This window comes from Ambystoma mexicanum, chromosome 6p, assembly GCF_040938575.1.
Source record: "Ambystoma mexicanum isolate Mex_15411 chromosome 6p, UKY_AmexF1_1, whole genome shotgun sequence".
NCBI classification, from domain to species: Eukaryota; Metazoa; Chordata; class Amphibia; order Caudata; family Ambystomatidae; genus Ambystoma; species Ambystoma mexicanum.
In genome coordinates, this window is record NC_090935.1 from 1,433,885,463 (window position 1) to 1,433,906,381 (window position 20,919).

The 20,919-nt window shown below is 44.0% G+C and overlaps 1 protein-coding gene across 3 annotated transcripts in view; it reads left to right on the forward strand.

The window, feature by feature from the left end:
- The window catches only part of PRKG2 (protein kinase cGMP-dependent 2), a 710,215-nt gene that overhangs the window by 306,898 nt on the left and 382,398 nt on the right, over positions 1-20,919 (forward strand). For 2 of the 3 annotated variants that reach the window (XM_069626564.1, XM_069626565.1), the window contains exons 8-10: positions 6,441-6,509; positions 11,683-11,781; positions 16,782-16,932. In XM_069626564.1, the coding sequence (XP_069482665.1) occupies positions 6,441-6,509; positions 11,683-11,781; positions 16,782-16,932 (319 nt within the window). The remainder of the gene's footprint in view (positions 1-6,440; positions 6,510-11,682; positions 11,782-16,781; positions 16,933-20,919) is intronic. The other variant, XM_069626566.1, reaches the window with a different exon arrangement.

Genomic DNA, 20,919 nt, shown 5'->3' on the forward strand with positions numbered 1-20,919 from the left:
CCTCCAGTATTTACTATCCCGGCATAACCCTGCCTCCGGAACCCCCAAAATTTGCTATCCCGGCATAACCCTGCTTCAGGAACCTCCAGTATTTACTATCCCGGCATAACCCTGCCTCCGGAACCTCCAGTAATTACTATCCCGGCATGACCCTGCCTCCGGAACCTCCAGTATTTACTATCCCGGCATAACCCTGCCTCCGGAACCCCCAGAATTTGCTATCCTGGCATAACCCTGCTTCCGGAACCTCCAGTATTTACTATCCCGGCATAACCCTGCCTCCAGAACCTCCGGTATTTACTATCCCGGCATAACCCTGCCTCCGGAACCTCCAGCATTTACTATCCCGGCATAACCCTGCCTCCGGAACCTCCAGCATTTACTATCCCGGCATAGCCCTGCCTCCGGAACCCCCAGTATTTGCCATCCCGGCATAACCCTGCCTCCGGAACCTCCAGTAATTACTATCCCGGCATGACCCTGCCTCCGGAACCTCCAGTATTTACTATCCCGGCATAACCCTGCCTTCGGAACCACCAGAATTTGCTATCCCGGCATAACCCTGCTTCCGGAACCTCCAGTATTTACTATCCCGGCATAACCCTGCCTCCGGAACCTCCAGTATTTACTATCCCGGCATAACCCTGCCTCCAGAACCTCCAGTATTTACTATCCCGGCATAACCCTGCCTCTGGAACCTCCAGTATTTGCTATCCTGGCATAACCCTGCCTCCGGAACCTCCAGTATTTGCTATCCCGTCATAACCCTGCCTCCAGAACCTCCGGTATTTACTATCCCGGCATAACCCTGCCTCCGGAACCTCCAGCATTTACTATCCCGGCATAACCCTGCCTCCGGAACCTCCAGCATTTACTATCCCGGCATAACCCTGCCTCCGGAACCCCCCGTTTTTGCCATCCCGGCATAACCCTGCCTCAGGAACCTCCAGTATTTACTATCCCGGCATAACCCTGCCTCCGGAACCTCTGGCATTTACTATCCTGCATAACCCTGCCTCCGGAACCTCCAGCATTTACTATCCCGGCATAACCCTGCCTCCATTAATTTGCTTGGGGACCAGTGCCACTCATGGGGCCTAATTCACAGAAGTGGTTTATAATGGCAAAACCCCATTGGAAAACGTTCTGTGAATCAGGGGCATGCAGTATTTTAAATTGTGCAAACTTCATTCTGGCCTGGCGCAATTCTGTCGCATAGTGCCTTAGTATAGAGTCCCATTGTGTGTCCTCAACAGTTGTTTGCAGCAGTTGTTCCCTTTTGTGCTTGAAGCCATTGCCTATTGTATCCTGAAGTGTAGCTGTCAGTAGCGTGCCATATGATTTAGATAGTAACTGCCTACGCCCTCTCCAGGTCAGCATGGATTGTGCAACCAGGAAATTGCCTCCCTGTTTATTTATGTATTTATTTTAGCATTCATAGCAGCGCACAAAGCCCAGGGACATCTAGGCACTAGTTACAGTATGTGCAAAAGCTTAGTCCACAAGTGGCAAGACCACGCATGGGTTACAAAAAAAGGGTATAACTTGAATGTTCTATGTCATTCTATTGGCAGGTTTTTTTTACTGCGTTTTTTGCCGCTAATTTTTTGCCGGAAAACAACTCACTGAATTTTTATTTTTTATTTTGGGGCTCCCCTCCCATTCCCCCCATACCAGTTTTTTGACTACCTATTCCCCACGACCCCTGCCCTTTATATCCCTTTACCCACCCCCAACCCAATATTTTTCAATTATATTTTTTCGGCTGAAAATCGGCAGCAAAAAACTCTGGCAAAAAAAAAAAAATGAATGAACGTTGTACCAACTAGAAAGCACACACTGGTCAAGCGTTGCCTCATGGTATGGGGGCTACTTCAGGTATGTAAGGAGACATGAATGCCAAGCAGACATGAATGCCAAAATAAGTATGAGTGCACATTTTGGCCGACCCTCTGCTTAATTTCTTTGCCGTTACCACACAGGCTCTTAGTTGGATATGTCTCCTCATTTGGCCATGCAGGAGTGAATACTTCTGCGGAAGTTCTCTGGATGGGATGATATGTCCACCCTCCCACATCTCCAAGTCTATTAATGGGCATGGTAGTCAGGATCCTGCATGTGTGGTCATGTGTATAAGTGTGGAGCCATGCTTGTGTGATCGGTCGTGCTTCTCCCAGGCAGAAAGCAGTGATAATCTTCCCCTGCCATTGACAACGGGTCATAGTGTCCAACTTCACAAAGTACACCCAGTTACTGTCTTTACCAGTCTTCTCCAGTACGGCCATCTCAGCTCTGCACCATAAGCCTGGAATATCCGCTGCCACAGAAGGATATATATGTGATATTATCACTGGAGAAAACATTGAGGGTGTCTCGATATTATTTTTAAAGGCACTAAACACCCTCCCGAACATATTTTAGGACTGTCACAATTATATAAACAAACTCCAGTCCTAGAATATTCAGGGAAAGTGTTGGATAGTGCCTTTAAACGAAAATTTGAATCACCCTTGATGTTTATTTTATTTTATCTATTGGGTATTTATAAAGCGCCCATACAGCAAATGGTGTTTCAAGGCGTCTCAAGACAAAGAAAAGGGTGGGGGGACAGCGATGAAAGTAACAATAACAATAATGGTCCTACTAGGCCTTGTTTCAAGTGCAGCAACAAGAAGTGCAAGGGAGAGGGGGTGGGGAGGGGGATAGTGGCGGTCGGAGCAGAGGTGATATGATAGGTTGGATGGGGAAGAGCAGAGGAGAGTGGAGAGCGTGCACATGCTGGGTGGGAGAGGAGGGGGAAGCGGGCCCTTAGAGATAGGCCATGCTAAGTGGAGGCCAGGTGGGCAAGTGCCAGGGAATGCAGGGAGTGTAGACAGTGAGGTCACCTGCTAAATGCAAGGACAGGGGTGGACTGGGTGAGTAGGGCATGGTGCCTTGCAGGACTCAGAAGGAACCAGGCAGCCAGTCAACTGTGGCAGAGGGGGGGCATTTGCAGGGTAGTGGGAAATGGAAGGAAGAAAAGAAAAGAAAAGGAGGGTCCTGAAGAGCTTCCACAACTTAAGGAGATCCGGGTCAAGCCTGAGAAGGGCAGGGAGGCAATTCCAGAGTTACACTCCTCCGGAAGAGAGAGATCTACCCCCTCTCTCTGCTCGGAAAAGCATCTTATCCGCTGAGAGTTGGAGCTTGAAGATCGAAAGGCTCTAGTAGAGAGGTATTTAGGGAGATAGAGTTGGATGTAGGGAGTTCCCAGGCCCAGAAAGCCTTGTGGATGATCCAGAGGGTCTTGAGCGTGATCTTCTTTATAACTGGGAGCCAGTGGAGAGATTTTAGGGCTGGAGAGGTGCGGTCCCTGTTCCTGAGGCCAAAGGTAAGTCTAGCAGTCCTATTCAGGATTAGTGCAAGGGGGCGAAGGGAGGATAGAGACAGATCGAGGAAGAGGCTGTTGCAGTAGTGCAGTCTAGAAAGGACAAGAGCTCTGGAGACATAGAGTTTCTGGTGGAAGGTGAGGAAAGAGAGGATGCCTCTGAGGAGGCGCAGCTGCTAGTGGGCCTTCTTGGCAAGGTCCGCGATGTGAGGAGAGAAGGAAATGGAGGAGTCAAAGATGACACCAAGTTTATTGCCTCATAAGAGGGTGAAGGGAGGGGACCCATGCAGGTCGACCATAGGGTAGGAGGAAAGGAGGGATCTGGCATCCCAATGTGATGGATCTCAGTCTTACTGGTGTTATGGCAGAGATCATTAGCAGTGCACCATGACTGATTAGCAGACATACAGGAATGAGAGAGGAAGAAGAGAAGGCAGTGGAGAGAAGCTTGCAGGAGAGCTGCATGTCGTCCGCATAACACTGGAAGTGAGTAGAGAAGGCAGAGCTCAAGTGGGCCAGTGGGGCAAGATAAATGCTGAAAAGCCACAGTGAGAGGATAGAGCCTTGAGGGACACCACAGGTGGAGAGTGTGATGGAGGAGAGAAAAGGGCCCAGTTGAACCTGGGAAGGTCGATCAGAGAGGAAGGAGGTCAACCAGTCCAGTGACAGGTCTGTGATGCCAAGGTTTTCACGTAGCCGATTTATAAGGGTGGCATGGCATGATTGACCATATCAAAGGCAGGGAACAGTTCTAGAAGGATGAAAATGCAAGGAGAGATTTGAGAGCAAGTCTTCAGACGTGTTCAGGAGTGCAGTTTCCGTGCCTCTGGCTGCTCTTCCATGGCGTGTGTTCCCCTCCTGCTCTGCGACTCCTCCACACCCCTCCATAGATTTCCTGCACTAATCAAGTTTCATTCTTTTTTCTTGCATTTTTCATTCTGTTATGTGGCCACATTGCTTTTATCAGGGCATTTGTATTTAAAACAGACATGATAGGAGATAGCTCAGCACGTTGAACAACTGTAGCTGAGATCTGTTTAAGCTACATGGAACTTCTCTTTTTTAAAACTGTTTTGCAGCCAACTCTGCCCCTTTCTCTTTCACAGATAAGAGTTTGTTTTTGACTTTTTTATATACTACCAGCTTGATATTTCATGTTAGTCAGTGTATTCCTAGACAGATGTACCGAAGCGAGTACTAGCTCAGTACATTAAATACACCGGGGGTGCATGCACAGAACAGTATGCAGTTAGACCCGGCTGGCATGGTTGTTCCCAGGTCTTGGCACCCTCCGGCCCCGCAAGCAGACATTTGAAATGGGCCCCTGACTATCTCCAGCCGCCCCTGATAGTATGTATCTGAACACACCTGCCTAAGCAATCACTAAATATTATGTGGAAGTATGTTTTTTGACCAAGCTTGTCAACTTCCCAACTAGTTAAGCATGGTGAATCCGCCCAGTTCCCTACTGTATATCAGGATCGTAAATAGCAACGGTCCCTACTGGTTCCAATTCAGAGCCATCACTAAATTCAGAGAGTCTCATGAAAGGTAAATAACCCACAAGTGACTCTGTATCCCCTAGCTTTTTGGGATGTGAGGTATACTCCTACCATTTAGGAGCTGGCAGAGCCAACTTTTTTTTTAAAGCACGTTTTTAACACTGTATCTCTTTAAACAAGCATTTTTACAATTTGACATCTTGTAACCACAAACATAATCTATTGAAATGCAGAATTAAAAGCACGCCATCGGATGGTAATAAATCACCTTTAATTTATTATTTTAAAAATGCAATTTTAATAATACCATAATGTAAAGAGAAACCCAAAAAGCATTTCAACTAACATCTCTTTCATGTCTCATTCAACAATCATTAATTCTATCAATTAAATAGAAAAGGAAAACACCATTTATTTTCCTCAAATTATTGTATATGTAGGGTAATAACTTATCTTTCATAGGAGTTTCTGTAACTTCCTTCTATCGTTTAAATATGATATTTTCTGCACTTGATCTCAAAGTATCAACAATTACTCATTGTAATGCATTCAACATAGAACGATCTAGATGTTTCGGCTTCTAACCTTGCTGATTGCTCAATGGTGCAATCAAGTCTTCTTCAGGATCACATGCATCAGAAAATGTCAGTAACTCTGGGTTCTTACACAAGGCATGATTCTTCCACCACCTATCCATTGTCTTGGACTGCACTATTCCTGGACCTTTTTAAGGACTCACAAACAGGCCTGATGTACGGAAGCAATGTTTGGTAAATCATCTACAACGGTTACTTAAGATTCCGTGTGTGCATCATCCTCTAGTATCTTGCGAGGAAAACGTCATGATCTTGTTCACAACTGACCTCCTTGAACAGGCACACCAGTTCAAAGCATGTAGATTGCCATTCCACTATGGGGAACATATTTCTAGGTAAATTGTTGATGGTACCATATATCTTTCTAATGTTTCGAATGCTTAGAAACTAACTTTCCTTTGCAGGTATTAAACGATGGTCACCTGACCCTAGGTCACACCTTTGCAAAGTTTGTCAACTAGATGTATTGTTTATAACTTAGACAGAGACGGTGAGATTGTGACGAGCATTGTTAGTATTGTTTAGCACTTGCTCTCCTACTTTCTCAACCTACTGGGTGTTGTGTAAGTAAGCTGTTTACTTCTTAGTGTGACTGTTTTGGCTGTACCAGACTTTTATTTTCTCTTTATTCTGACTGATAATTCATTCACAAGACTAATCTTTAAACAGCTCTGAATAGTCCAGAAGTAGCAGGCTATCACACTAGGTATGTTATGCTATGAAAAGATAAGAAGCAAACCCCTCCAGACATCATGAGACCACATTCCAAAACTCTCTGCTTCCCTCAGATCACATGCAGGCCCCTGCCAAGCAAAGTGAAGAAGGCACAACACCTTTGCACAGATTTGTGTTGGTGATAAGCAAATATAAATAGCCCAATCAGAAGAAAACACTTAGATCAATTTGGACCTTAAGGCAAATGAGAGCGTATTTCGGATGAACCATCTCAAGCTTTTCTTCTCTGTTCTTGTTGCACAGTGACGACGTCAGGTCTGCAAACATCATGGCGGATGAAAATGACGTGCAGTGCCTTGTGATGGACCGAGAGTGAGTATGCCTTGGCGGTGTCTCGTGCTTGCGCACTTCCTCTTTAGAAGATAGGCTGGTGCTCCGATGCACCGGTCCCATCTCTGCCCGTCCCCTTAAAGTGTATTTGCAAAGGGGGTACATATAACCTTCATAAGGATGCATAGCGTGTGCATTCTCTCATACATGGAGACATGGTGAGGATGCTGGGAATTTGACTGTCATTAAGTATTTGATGGGTTTTCAAGGCAATGCTTAACTATTGTTCTGCGTAATCACCATCTATGTGTTTATTTTTAAAACCTGTCCTATGAACGGTCCCATGTAATAATGTCCGCACAAAAATGTCTCTTGACAAAAACGTTGCAGTTTTTTGCAGAGACCTTATCACATTGAACATGCGGGGGACAACCCCGCAACGCAAATGTTTTTTTGTTGTTGTTTACAATTGGAGCAGGGGACATCTCTGCAACCCGTCCCCATACATAATGTCACCATATATAATGTCGCCAATGGCTTTTCCCGGCGACATTATGTATGGGGACATTATTACCTGATGCCCTATGAACTTGGGCAAAAAGGAATATTTACTCAAAAACTAAGCAGTAATGGATGTGCGCATTGTTACATAACAATATCTTAAAAAATGTAAACAAATATATTAAATATTCTATGGCTGCTAAATAAACCTCAAGGCAAAGCATGCAGTGTATTGAATTATTTTTTTGAACCACGTGATTTTACATTCAGAAGACTATGTAATGGTGCAGTTTCATCTTCTCTTTTTTCTCTATTTATCTAAATGATTGTTTTGAATTCAACTTGTCTTTCTATCAATTGAAAGGTTTACTGTACCAATAAAAAAGCATGCATAATTGCAGCTCACTAGGGGCTGTCAAACTTCACACATAGAGAAATTGAGTTGCCCTTAGTTGAAACAGTTTTTCAACCCTCTGCATTGTCTACAATACCTGCTGGGGCCTGGGTCCTAAATACCTGCAACTCTCCCTCCGTAAATACCTTCCCTCTCAAGCTCTTTGCTCCTCCACCTCCAACTCCCTCAGGGTCATTCACTTGTCCAAGCAACGAGTTGGTGATAGATCTCTTTCTTCAGCTGATGCCTCCCTCAGGAACAGCCTCCCTGCCTCCCAGAAACTTGAGGAAAACCATCTCCGGTTCTGGAAGCACCTCAAGACCTTCCTCTTTGCTTCTGCCTTCTCGCTTCCTCTCCCCTACTGATCCTTCCAGATGGCATAAATACTATGAAACTACTAATCAGAGTCTGCGACGGGCTACATTGGTAGAAACGTGTAATGCCTACAATGAAATTCAGTTTTTTTATCTGTATCAAACTGTTAATAAAAAACATTTATCTTACAAAATCAGCTGTTCTTCATGTACACTTTAATTGCCCACCATTCTGATAGTGTTCGCGTGAGCACCACCCTTCCAGGTATTCAATGTATGGGCTGGAATCGTCGGCATAGACGGCTGCCTGCTTTGCTATTCCACATTCTCATCAAGTCCCAGCATAGACATACTCCAGTCTGACAATTGAATTCATCCTTGGTCCTCCGCAGCCAACATGAACATGTTTCACACCCTTTATGTTATTATGAGCAATTCCTCAGGGTACTACACATTTTCAAATTGCTTGCAAACTATACCTCATTAAAAGCATAATAAAACTCATAAGCGGGGTGTGGCTAAGCGCCGGTGGAAATGGGTCTGAGCTCAAAAATCATCAACAATGGTAAATATGCCATAAAAGAGCCAAAAGACAGTATATTACCATCTAGGGTCAGGAGGCAAACACTTTGGGCTTCAGCGGCGTACAGACTTCCAGGTTCGCACAACGGAGAGGAGGTGATCGTAGGACCCAAGAGAGGGAGCTGGGACAATAGAGGTCGGCAACAAAGCATCGAGTTCTGGGATTAGCTGCGACTGCTCTGGTCCCCAAGACTCACCGAGCGGAGTGACTGCAAGGTGCACTGAGGTCTATTGCCCTGAGGTATACAGTGGATAGAAAGGGCAGTGGAAGGCTCAGAGGACCGACGATGCTCTGCTCATTGTGACGAGGTATTAGCCTATTTGACCTAAAACAATTGACCCAATGACCAATTTGGTTGAATTTTGCATGGTGATTTGGCCTTCGGGGCAATTTGGTTGCATATATTGCAAAATACCAACCCTGGAGAGCAGAGAGTTGCAGTTGTGTCCCCCGATCCCCATGTTTGATATTTTGCAATTTTGGAGGTGCAGGGATGTCACCCGCTTCCTTAATATTGGAGGCTGGGGACAAAAAAACAAAAAACAAAAACATGTGTGCGTTTAAATTGGGTGCCGAGCAAATTGATTTGCGGTCAGTTTGCTGCAATCAAAAGAAATTTGGTAAAACATACCCAAACCTGTGATGAGGGTGACCACGATGAGGAACGTGGAAGGAGCAAGAATGTAGGCAGGCGATGGTGCAGAGAGAAGGCGAGCGAGGCATTCTGTGGCAGGGGGTGGGGAGAAAGGGTTAGTCCCTTTCACCCTCCGTCTTACCCTTGCTGCGGTCACTGATTCAGCCGGCCAACGTGGAGACTCCCATGAAGGCTGTTTCCATGCCTTAATCGAGTGGAGTTGGCCATCTTTGGTGTGCGCATAAGCCCAATTCACAACTTGCACATGGAGGCTGAGATGAAGACCTGCTTAACTCTGTGTCGAGCCACAAACTGATGCTGTTTTATATTTGTGTGGAATACAAGAATACCAGGCTGAACCAGTACAGAGGATAGACATAGAGGGAATAGGCAATGGATAGAGACCTTCAAGGGGTTGTGTGTCTTCTTGATAAGGTCAGCCCTGCACATACTGTCTCCAACTTTTTGTGGCTTATAATTTGGGTGGAAAGTGGGTCACAATGGCATCTGGGAAGGCCAGGAAAAAGGCCAGGAAGAGCCCCAGCAAGCCTCACCACCATCGGACCAGGTAATGGCGGCGCATCACGATGTCTGTATCGTGGTTGGAAAACAAGTTTAATGCAATGAACGAGAGAGTGGCGCAACTTGAATCCAAAACCTCCAACCTGGAACAGAGAACTGCAGAGCTGGACCAGCAATGCTCCCAAATAACCCCAATGGTGAAAACAGGTGGTAGAGAAGACGGAGGCTGTTGTTAGGGGGAACAACATTTTAGAAACCAGGCTTGAATATCTGGAAATGTTACAGAATCAAGATGCGTCCTTCTAAGAAGCCCTCCGAACACTCATTTGGACCCACATTAATTGTTAAGCTGTCAGACAGTCTTGTGAGGATAGCTCAGTGGCAACGTGCTCGCCTTGGAAGCAAGACAACACAGAGCAACACAGATTCAATCCCCAGGTCTGCGCTTAGAAACCTCTGGATGTTAAGCGGGTTACAAATGACCACTGGAAGCCCCTCTTTCCACATGGCCAATTATCCTGCAAGCAAATCTTCTTCATGCCATCCATCAGCTCAGCTGTGTTCATGGATATGTGACAACACATCACATAACTCCTGGGCTGCAGCCCAGACCATTTAGACCGAGTTTAGGTCCATTGACTCGGGGGAAGCTTGACCTAATGAAGCCCCTGTTTCTCCATGAAGGCTCCAGCTGAATATTATGTTGGGTCATTTCCCCTAATTATCTTGACATTTGTAATTGCCAGTGACAAAGAGCATGGAAAATGTCCTCATGCCTGAAACACTTGTGTATGGGCGCCATATAAATGATCATATCATACCAAGACAGAACCAAATAATCTGCTGCAAAACACGAAACTTTTGAGGAAATACTATCCCGATTGTGGGTCTGAGCTTCACGTGAAAAGGAGTTCCCTTGCAATGTAGGGAAGGAAGGAAGGGCCAAAAAGACTGCCTCGGCAGGAGGGATGTGGGGTGAGCCTCTGTCCAGCCTCAGCAATGTTCTGAATGCCAGAATGTTACACCTTTAAAGCGCCACCCAATGCTGCTCTGCTTTGCTGATGAATGCCCATGATATGGCAGGAGGAGTCTCTATTCTCCAGGCCCTTGAAGCGGGAGGAAGACTTTGCGTAGTGTAAAGTGTGTAGAACATGCGTGTTCTGTGATCTTGTGAGCAAGTATTAAGTGCATACAACTCATCCTTACATTATACTCGTTATGCATTCCCTAAATTTATCAAGGGCTGGAGCAGTACAGTCATTGTAAGGATACATCACTTGATTGACTTCCCATGTTGAGTGGGTTCATATAATAAGATTGATAGAGAAGGTGGGGGCAAACCCTCTTAAAAGGGCTGTTTCAATATACCCAAGGTGTTACTTTAAATCAAGCTTTACACTGTGTTTTTATTTTGGGGGCTGGCAGAGGTGCTTGCACCTTGGAGGGTTCAAAACAATTATTTCTAGAAGACCTTTCTTTTACTGAAGTGTTTAATATATTTCAGAGGCATCAACAAATTATCTAAGTTACATTTGACTGTCCCTTGGCCTTAAGCACACCCTTCTTCCTATTCTTCTTCTTCCTCCTCTTCTTCTTGTTCTTCACTTCTTCTTCTCTTCTTCTTCATCTTCTTCTTCCTCCTCTTCTTCTTCTTCTTCTTCCTCTTCTTCTTCTTCGCTTCTTCTTCTTCTTCTCTTCTTCCTCTTCTTCTTGTTCTTCGTTTCTTCTTCTTGTTCTTCCTCTACTACTTCTTCTTCTTCTTGTCTTCTCTTCTTCTTCGTCTTCTTGCTCTTCGTCTTCTTTTTCCTCTTCTTCTTCTTCTCCTTCCTCTTCCTCTTCCTCTTTTTCTTCGTCTTCGTCTTCTTCCTCTTCTTCTTTTTCTGCTCTTCTTCTTCTTCTTATGCGTCTTCTTTTTCTTCTTCTCCTTCTCCTCTTCTTTGTCTTCTTCTCTTCTTCTCTTCTTTGTCTTCTCTTCTTCTTCGTCTTCTTCTCCTTCTTCTTTTCTTCTTCTTCTAATTATTATTATTGTCATCATCATTATCAGTAGTATTGCTAGTAATACTTCTGGGGCTAGAGAGCTAACCTCAATGTGATAATTATTTAACATTGAATAAGAAATTGAATAAGGGATGATAATGTAAAATTGGAGATAATCATGGACAGTAGAATCAAAAATGGAATTGTAATGTAGCTGGGCAGCAGGGAGCCAGTACTGCTGATTCATATTGTTTCCTTTTGATCCATAATGTTGTGTTCTTTGATTTTAGAACATTCAATCAAACAGTCGGGACTTTTGAAGAACTCCAGCAATACCTTCACGGGTACGTGGCAAATCTGACCCTGGACGATGAACGAAGACATGCCAAGTAAGTCCGCAATCCTTGCATAACACCTTCCAGTTGTAAGAGCTTCAGAATAAGCATGGATGGGACACACCATACAATATGAACAGATGGTAGAAACAGAGTGCTTGTTTGGGGTACATCTTTTCTTAATATAGCAATTAGTCTTCAGCAAAAAAAAAACAAAAAACTTGATAATGGAAATGTGTCAGGGGGTTATTTATCTTGGTGGCACCATGTCTCAGCCTTTTTTTGCCAAGCGGAGGATGGATAGCACAGGAGCAATGCGTTTGTCTTGGGAGCAAAACAATGCGGTGCAACACAGGTTCAAATCCCGATCCCGCTCTCAGAAACCATTTGCTGGTATTACGTGTGTTATAAATGAACAATTAAATACAAATAAGCAGAGTTAGCCAAATATGACAAAACAATCACCAGAGCAGGCATTTCTTGGATGGGTATGTTTGATAGCTATCTACTTGATCACAACATGCTCATTTTCACATCTCAGGGATGTACTTTCAGGACCGAACATATGCAAATGCAAATAGCCTATTGTGAAAGTCAGGGGAATGCTTGTTTCACTTCCCCCTCACACTGTCTTCTATTTTCTGTTCCACTGACCCATGTCTAGAACAAGACATCAACTTGGTCTCTCAATTTAAAAAAAGCTGGTTAGGTTCTGACTTAATACCAAGCTACTACTAATACCCGTGGCAATAAATGGTGGCGATAGAGTGAGATACCAAAGGGTTTTACTAGCAAGGACAGAAAAGCAGAAACACTTCAGCCGAGCGGTGGGAAGCATGTCAGTATTTTGATATCATTAAAATGATCTTTATCCAAGTTAAAGTGCACAGAGCGTTGGTGGCATGTACTGAAATTCCATTTGTAAATGGTACAAACAGGGCAGTAGTTAAAAAGCAAACCGATATAAGGAATAGAAGTGGAGGTTGCCTGAAAACACTGTTTCGGCTTTCCCTTGATTAGCAGTAACACAAAGTGGCATCTTATTTGATTCACATCCATATAGCCAGGGGTGCAACTAGACAAAAATATATTGGGGGGGGTAGGGCACCTCTTCAATTTCTGAGAGCGGGTCTATCTTCAGTGACTCTGGCGGGACAAACTCACTAGAGGGGGGGCTTCTACCTTCTTTACACATTCTAATGAGACTATTCTGGTGCAGCTACAATTGTACAAGCATGTAACTCTCTCCTTCACGCCTGAAAGCACACACTTAAAGACTGCAGTGGAAATGAGCGGTCAACTGCCACACCACCCTTGCAATCACTGCCCTGACGTGCAAGTACGAAGACCCGATAACGATTTCAGTTGCCTAAAAATGCATGCATACAGATCAAGTTGCTAACCATGAAATGCTTTACATCAGTCATGGAGGGGAGTTTGTTACCTGTGCAGCCGCCGCTTGCACTGTTTATTGTCTGTGTCCTGCCCGGCCACGGCGCTGTAGGTCAGCTAGGTCAAGTCAGAGGAACCTAACCATTTCATGGGGGGAGTGGGAAGGCCAATCTGCCCAATGGTCGTTACACTGGATATAGCTTTACGGCCTTCGATGGCTAGCCCACATTGGAAGTGCGTGTGCAACTGCATGCCTTTGTATAATTGTAGGATATTTTAAGGCATCGGTAATTGCTGAAGGTCTTCAAGTAACCCAATAAATCAGGTTTGCACTCAAAAACAGTCAATATACACATCACTGATATCAACTCCCATTATATGTAAACGTCCATTTCTTTATATCAATGGAAATCTGAAAATGTTTATTCGATTGCAGTCATCGAGGAGTTCCTGCCCAGTTCTAGTGTGTTCACCTCTTTTTTTTTTAAAGGTGTATAATACTGCATTGCACCAATTTTAAAGGTGTTGATAATGGCACATAAGTCGTATCAGGAACAAAGCCTGACTCTCCTTGACAGAGCCTCCTGTCTGCATCGATACGTCTGCCAGAAGATATTCTTAAAGTGATATGTAAGGAGCTGAACTATTTTATATCATGCCATGAAAACCCTGCACCAAGTCTACATTCTGTTGGTATCATATCAGCGGCATGAAGATATCTGCAAAGCTGCTATGCTAATACTGCCAGAGAGTATATGTTATTTTGTCCCATCACCCTCATTCCTATCCTTTCTTTAAGGTGCAGAAATATAGCTCAGTTGGTCAACAAAACGTATGGTATTGAAGGCACATTCAAATACCACTTCAGAAGGCTGCAAAACGCAGTTCTCCTTATGTTGTGGCTCACTTTTGTATGAGCAGTCTTTCATATGCGCCCACGTGCCCCCATATGGTGCCCGCTTTCTCCTGTCAGTTTTCAGTGGATACACAATTCTCTCCATGTTAGACAATGTACTCCATTGAGAGCTTAGAGCGCTGTACTCTTCCCTCATGGCCTTTACCAAGACCCCAGGTAGACCCCCCCCCGCGTCCTATTGGACATCCTTGTAGGGGAACACATTTTGCTATCTTATTGAGTTCTGATATATTTCTGTTATCATTTCTACATATATTGATGTAGGACTCACCTCTTTTAATGTTGCCCATAGAAACTCCCAATGAACTCTGTCAAAAGCCATTTCTACATCTTGACTGTTAATCCGAGAGGTACCTATGTGATGTTGGCAAGTTCTATTATTGTAATATTCATATGAGTGTGAACATTCAGATTTCGGTGTCATATGAATGCCTTTTGTTCTGCCTCTACCATCTAATTCAAGATTGTGTTTAGCCTTCTGAAATGTATTTTGGATACAATTTTCAAATCACTGTTTACAAGAGAATTTGATCATTCTTGCTAATTTGTGCCTTGTTTGTTTGTTTGTTGGTTTGTTTGTTTATTGATTTATGTAGTGCACAAAACCCAAAGGTATCTGGGTGCATTGCAGAATGTTACAAATATGCAATTGCATGAATTTCAGTATTTACAGACAATATATACAGAATAAGGCAGAGGTGGTACAGTAAAGTACAGAATAACATATTTGACAGTCTTTTGCATTAGATAAGAAGCCTAGGAGCTGTATATAATACATTTGAATATGATTCCGTCTGTCCTAAGTGTATCATTGTTCCTTCGCTGAGAGCCAACTTATGGTAGTTTGCCTGAAGTTAGAGAAGGTCTGGTCCGAACTCAGATAGGGAGGGAGGGAATTCCAATACTGTGCCGCCGTAACGGGGAAACTGATTCCCCTGCTTTTTTTAGTTTGTATCTGGGCACTACCAGACAGAAAGAGTTGGCTATCCTAGGAGGACGTGATGAGGATCTTTTGACAATTCGTTCGGACAGGTACAATGGGGCAGCTTGATTGATTCTTTGAAAAGTACTGCTATAGTTGCGTCTTGCCGTGTTTTGGGAGAGAGGTCTTCCCTGTGCACCCATTCTGATAAATATGTCATGGTCTGGCCAAGCCCCACCTGAAATGTTTTAGAGATTTCTGATGGAAGGCTATGCAGTACTGCAACTTCACCATTTCATAGATTTGGTGACATTATTATTTTTTTTTAAGTTAAAGATATTTTTTCTCAGCTTTACATTGCCTTGCTTTGGATAGTTTTTATAGGAAACGTTTTAGGTCCATGATCATTTCTAGTTTTTTTTTATTGCAAACAATTTTGATGAGCCATTGGTAAAATGTTTGAAAGCTGTCATTGATTGCTCATCCTGAAAGCATATTGTGCCAGCTGGTAAACAGATTATTGCATTACTGCTCTGATTGTCTGATAAACCACATGCCTGCAAGGCCCCATAATTGTCAATTTCAATTGCTTTGTTTCTATTTAATAGTTTGCTATTTGTGATCAATGATTTAAGTTTTTTCCTAGTAGTATTGTTCAATTTTATTCTGCTTTTCTTGCATTGCCGGCTACTCAGAGTGGGGTTTCTGTGTCTAAGCTCCAGAGTATTAACGTTGTCCATCAGTTTATTTTGCGCTCTTTGCTTTTCCACACCTTTGATATTGAATATGAAGCTATGAATCATGTGAGATAAGATTTTCTGCAGTCCCTAAAACCGGCCTCATTCCTAAAAATAGTTTTATCCAATCAAGAATGACGTTGTTTGAGTCTATCCTTGAACTTGTTTGATGGCAATATGAACAGAAGCTATATGCCTTATAATTCAGGAATGTACACCCCCATGTATGGGACAGTCCTAGTGTGGTCCTCTTTACGTTGATTCCTCTCCGTGCCATGGTCTTTCTCAGTGGCCCAGGGCCACTGTTTGGGATGTTACCACCCCTTGTACTGACTAAACGGATGGGCCTTTCATAAGGGCTGTGCCGCCTACCTGCACTTAGAAATGTCCAATGTTGGTTGTCCTTAATCTATTTATGTCCACTTATGTATTGTCCCCGGTGATTTTTCTATTTACTCCCACCCACAACCTGGTCAGAATGTCACTCAAACTCACCCCACCGTAAGAAGCTCACAGCTTTCCATCAAATCTGATTCCTCATCTTTTATACGTTCTTTTGTCATCCAAAGAGCATTGTTCCTCCTCTATATATAAATAAATAAATACATAAAAGAAGTAAAAATAAATAAATAAAGACAGGGACAGAAAGGGGCCTGTAAAGCATACACCTGTGGACAAATTTACCCATCACCCACCATGCCTCTTTTGTTTTTACTTTCGGATTGCCAGATAGTTAAAGCTCAACTGCCACAAATTGCGCTTTGCTCTTATTGGCTGTGATGCATTTGAAAAGACTTAGAGGAAAGCATCCTGGCAATTGGTGGTTAGCCATGTGTATTCTTTACTAGTTCCAGGAATAAAATAAAAACCTGCTAGTTCGTAGTAGTTTCTAGTGATATTTCTGGAGCTTCTCATCAGTCAACAACAAAGGTTGTGATACTTGTGCGTTTCATACAATTGTGAACTATTACTGAATTTGCTGTGCATGCACTTTAGTAGATGCTTGTTGAGATGTCAGTGCATGACTGTGACACTGTAACTTCTGCCACCTGAAAGGAACTCTTCTAATGTGCCCTTCCTTATGCAGCAGGTCTGTCCGCGGACAGTGCACCACGGCCGTGTCCTTGGAGGTCATTCAGCTGAAGGAGAAAGTGGCCCGTCTGTCCTCCACGTGCCCTTTTCAGAACCTGGAGATCATCGCGACGCTCGGGGTGGGAGGCTTCGGAAGAGTGGAGCTGGTGAGGGTTCAAGGGACATTTTATCATTACCGGGATCTGAATGGAAGTGGCACTGACCTGGGATCAGTGATGCATTGGGGCTGTGTTTGATGTGCTGTGCTGCATCAGAGAGTTCTCTTGCACATCTGGGAAATGCTGGTGCTACTCTAATGCAGTGATCGAAGTGAGCGGGAACGGGCAGGAACAGTGTGTCAATACATTTATTTTTTTCTGTTTACCATTCCTCCACTTTTTACAACCATATTATCCATCTATTATAGATGATTTGTCCATTAATGTCCCTGTGCAAGTTAAAGTTGGAATAGGAGCCTTAGTTACTAGTCCCTTAGGGCCTCATCGCGAGTTGGGCGGTATCCCGGCAGTAAATCCGCATGATACCATCCAATGCAATTACTATTATCGCAACTTGGTCCAGCGGAATTAGCACCGGATCCCAAATTGCACTGGCGATGCAAGTCCCCATTTCTTTCTAGTCCATAGGACTCAACGGGGCATTTTCAGTGCAATTACCGTGGTGGTAATTGTGTGGCAGAAATTGGGCTGAAAATGGGTGGAAAGTCAGCGGATTTACTTACAGCTCAGAGCTGGAGTTAAATCCTCTAAGTTTCCCCCAAACTCAGTATTGGGCTGTGCGGTAATGCAGCGGTAATAGCATTTCCGCCACATTTGTACCGCACCGCCCAACCCGTGATGGGGCCCTTAGACTATTGCAATGCTCCGGCTGAAATATCTTGTTACACGTTGGACTATGCTTCGGCCTACCCCCTTCCCTGCCAAAACCACAATTCCACTACTTTTTTCGGTTCACTTCTACTAAAGTTGTTCGGTGGGACATTGTTGTAAATACCAGGTATCTCTTTTATGTTAAAAAATAGTAATATTTAGCTGAGCATTTATTTTCCCAGTTTACAGCTTCCTGTACCTTTTGCTGGATTTAAGCACGTCACACTTACACATTTGATGGGCAAAATTTGCAAGAATGCATGCGGCTAAAGTGCTGTGCATGATTGTGTACCTACTGAGTTCTGTCAAATGTTTGCCACCAAGCGTGGGTTGATCAGACTGAAACGCGTCAGTCGTATGAATGCAAGATTGGAAACACAGTGACCGATGCCGAAGAAAATCAAACAGATGTTGAAGAGTGAGCACGGGCTGGTATCCAGTACAGATCAGCCCATTGTCAACCCACATGGTGAAGAATGTGAATTAGTGACGTTAAATGATGGGCCCACCTGCAGGGGCCACTACGATTTGAACCATTGGCTGTGTAAGCATCCCATGTGTTATTGTACAAAAGGACCGAATACCAAAAGTTCGACTCTCAAAAGTCCGACCCCCAATTTTCTGCATATATATATATATATGGGGGGTAAAGTGTATAAAAAATGTATAGGGGTAAGGTGGGAGGGTTCCGGGGGGCCTACCCCACAAATATATTTGTGGAAAATTCCCTGTTCCACACAGAAAAGGAAATCCAGTGGCTAAAATACATCAAATAAATAACATTAAAACCTGGGTGAAGTCAGTGCTTTAAGTGGGACAAGAACTCGGCGGGCACTCTAACAAGAGGTGTGGCCTAAGTGGGGGCATGGCCTAAATAGTGGTGGTGTGTAGTCCCACAAATCACCAAATATACAGTGACTTATACAAATCAACTGGTGCTTAGTCCATCAACTGCAACTTAGTCTATTGTAACTTGGCCATTTTTAGTTTGGGCCATTAGGTAATACTTGCACCACCCATGCGCTGAAACTATTCCATTAAAGTACAGATAGGGAGGAATGACATATGACGAAGGACAGACAGTCTGCAGGTGTTGTTTGGTTATGTGCCCACCCATTGACTTCCCATGGCCATGCTAATTCCTATGGCCATTCCATACCATTCCTGCGCCTCCCCGCCCAAAACCTCTCCTCATAGGAACTCTTTCAGCTAGCTTTAATCAACCCTTACCATCAAACTGTGCACTGGAAGTGCCTGCTAGTGTTTTTCAAAGCAGTCTTCCGAGAGTTAATGACTTAATTGGAGTTGTAAACCAGCTACTGGTATAAAACAAATTGTTTACCAGGTCTGCCTTCAGCCACTCGATTTACAAGCACTCTCTGGGCCTTGCATTGAAGTCCAGTTGAAAACAAGCAGTGGCAAACCCAACATTTTTGGTTTGTGTATGAGTATCAAGCTTTTGCTAGGTACTGCTGTTAGATGCTCTGGTACTCGCACCATTCTGCACCTGCTACCATCAATGGCCAGTTAATACCACTACGGCAGTGCCTGGCAAGTGCCTTCCCCCTGCTTACACGCAAACCCAAACTGTTGGCATTGCCAATGCTTGTTTTTAGGTAAGTTGGAGTTACCGAGAGGAACATTGCAGATTAGTATTAAATCAAACCCCAACATAGATTGTTTTTAGCTTTAAAAACGAACATAGGAACTTTAAAGGTAATACATTTTATCAACATTATTTACAAAAGGTATTAAATATGAAGATCCTGTTTTATTCTTTTAAAGCTTAAAGCAAGCTGCACTGTTCGTCTTGATAACACGGTATTCCTGACTCTTTAAATAAATATATGAATTTAAGTGATGAAGAAAAGCAAAGTTCTTGAACTGAAATCGAGATTAATTTCACCCTTCGGTACACAAAGCAGGGCCCTCAGTTCTGTGATGGGGCCTATTTGCATGCCAAGCATGCCAAGCAGGATGAGATTTCATTTTAACGGGGGTTAATGCTCACCCATCTCCCATTAAGGTGCTTGCCCCAATTAATCGCTGAGGGCGTGGGGCAGAGAAAAACAAAGAAGCAGCCGCCCAGCCCCTGCAATTCTGGCTGCATGATGGAGTTGCAGTCATTGGGGCTACGGGACAAAAACTGCACCACCGTCTCTAACATTTGTGAACTGGGGTTCAAAATCTGAACGCACTTCATGTTTTAGCCACTGGATTGCAACGGTATTGGTTTGTTTTGCCGATAGGAGTTTTTTCGATGGAATATTTGCAGAAACAAATCCATTAGAAAACCGCTTTGAAATATATGGGGCGGGGAAAGGGGTTAAAAGCGTGGGGAGTGGGGTTGGGTAGGATGGTTATCATATGGGAAGAGGGGACATTTGGGGGGAATCCCCCAAAATAAAAAATATAAAATGTGATCGTTTTTTCGATGGAATTTGTTCAGCAAAAATTCCATTGCAACAACACTTGGCAAACGAACATGGAACCAATTGCAACAGACGACTGCATATAGCATTATTTTTTGTAGGAATTTGCAGTGGGAGTCGGGGGGTAGCCCATCACAGCCCAGACTCAAAAGCTGTTTTTTGAGACTGCCAGGGTTCTGCATCATCCAGCTCCAGCCCACTTAAAGCTCCGGCTATAGTTAATGTACGAAAAGTGTCTATGGTGCGCAACCAGCCCTCTGCTGAATAAGCTTTGAACTGAGTCCACCCACTGCCTGCTGCATTTCAATTTGTGATTTCTTTGACACAGGGCAAATAAATGCCACGGATGAAGGCTGGCATGGGACAGTAGGCACCAATCTTTCACCTCTACCTGGCACGTATTGCCATGAGTTACCTCCATCAAACACACATGATTCTTGGGGAATGGGGGGTTTAAATCCTACACAATTAAAATGCAAGCTAGTGAGGAAATCATGCGGTAACACTGCTCAAATGACATAGGTACACATCCCTCTTCTGTGCAACTATTTTCGGGGTGAACATAAGGTGCCTGCAAAGGATTGCGGATCCTGTCTATATGGCCTTGGCACCTCTAAGAGGCAGGCCATGAAGGGGTCTGGTCATGTAGTGCAACTTCCCATGGGGCTCGCGTGGCCGATTCCTCCACCTTCGCGCTGATTTGGAATGCATCAGCACCGTAGAAATCCAGCACTAGTAGTCATGCTGCTGAATCACCAAAGTACTGTGCCACTATTCTCGGTGTGTGAGACAAGCCACATGCGCGCTAAACACTCCAAATGTCAGGAAGGAT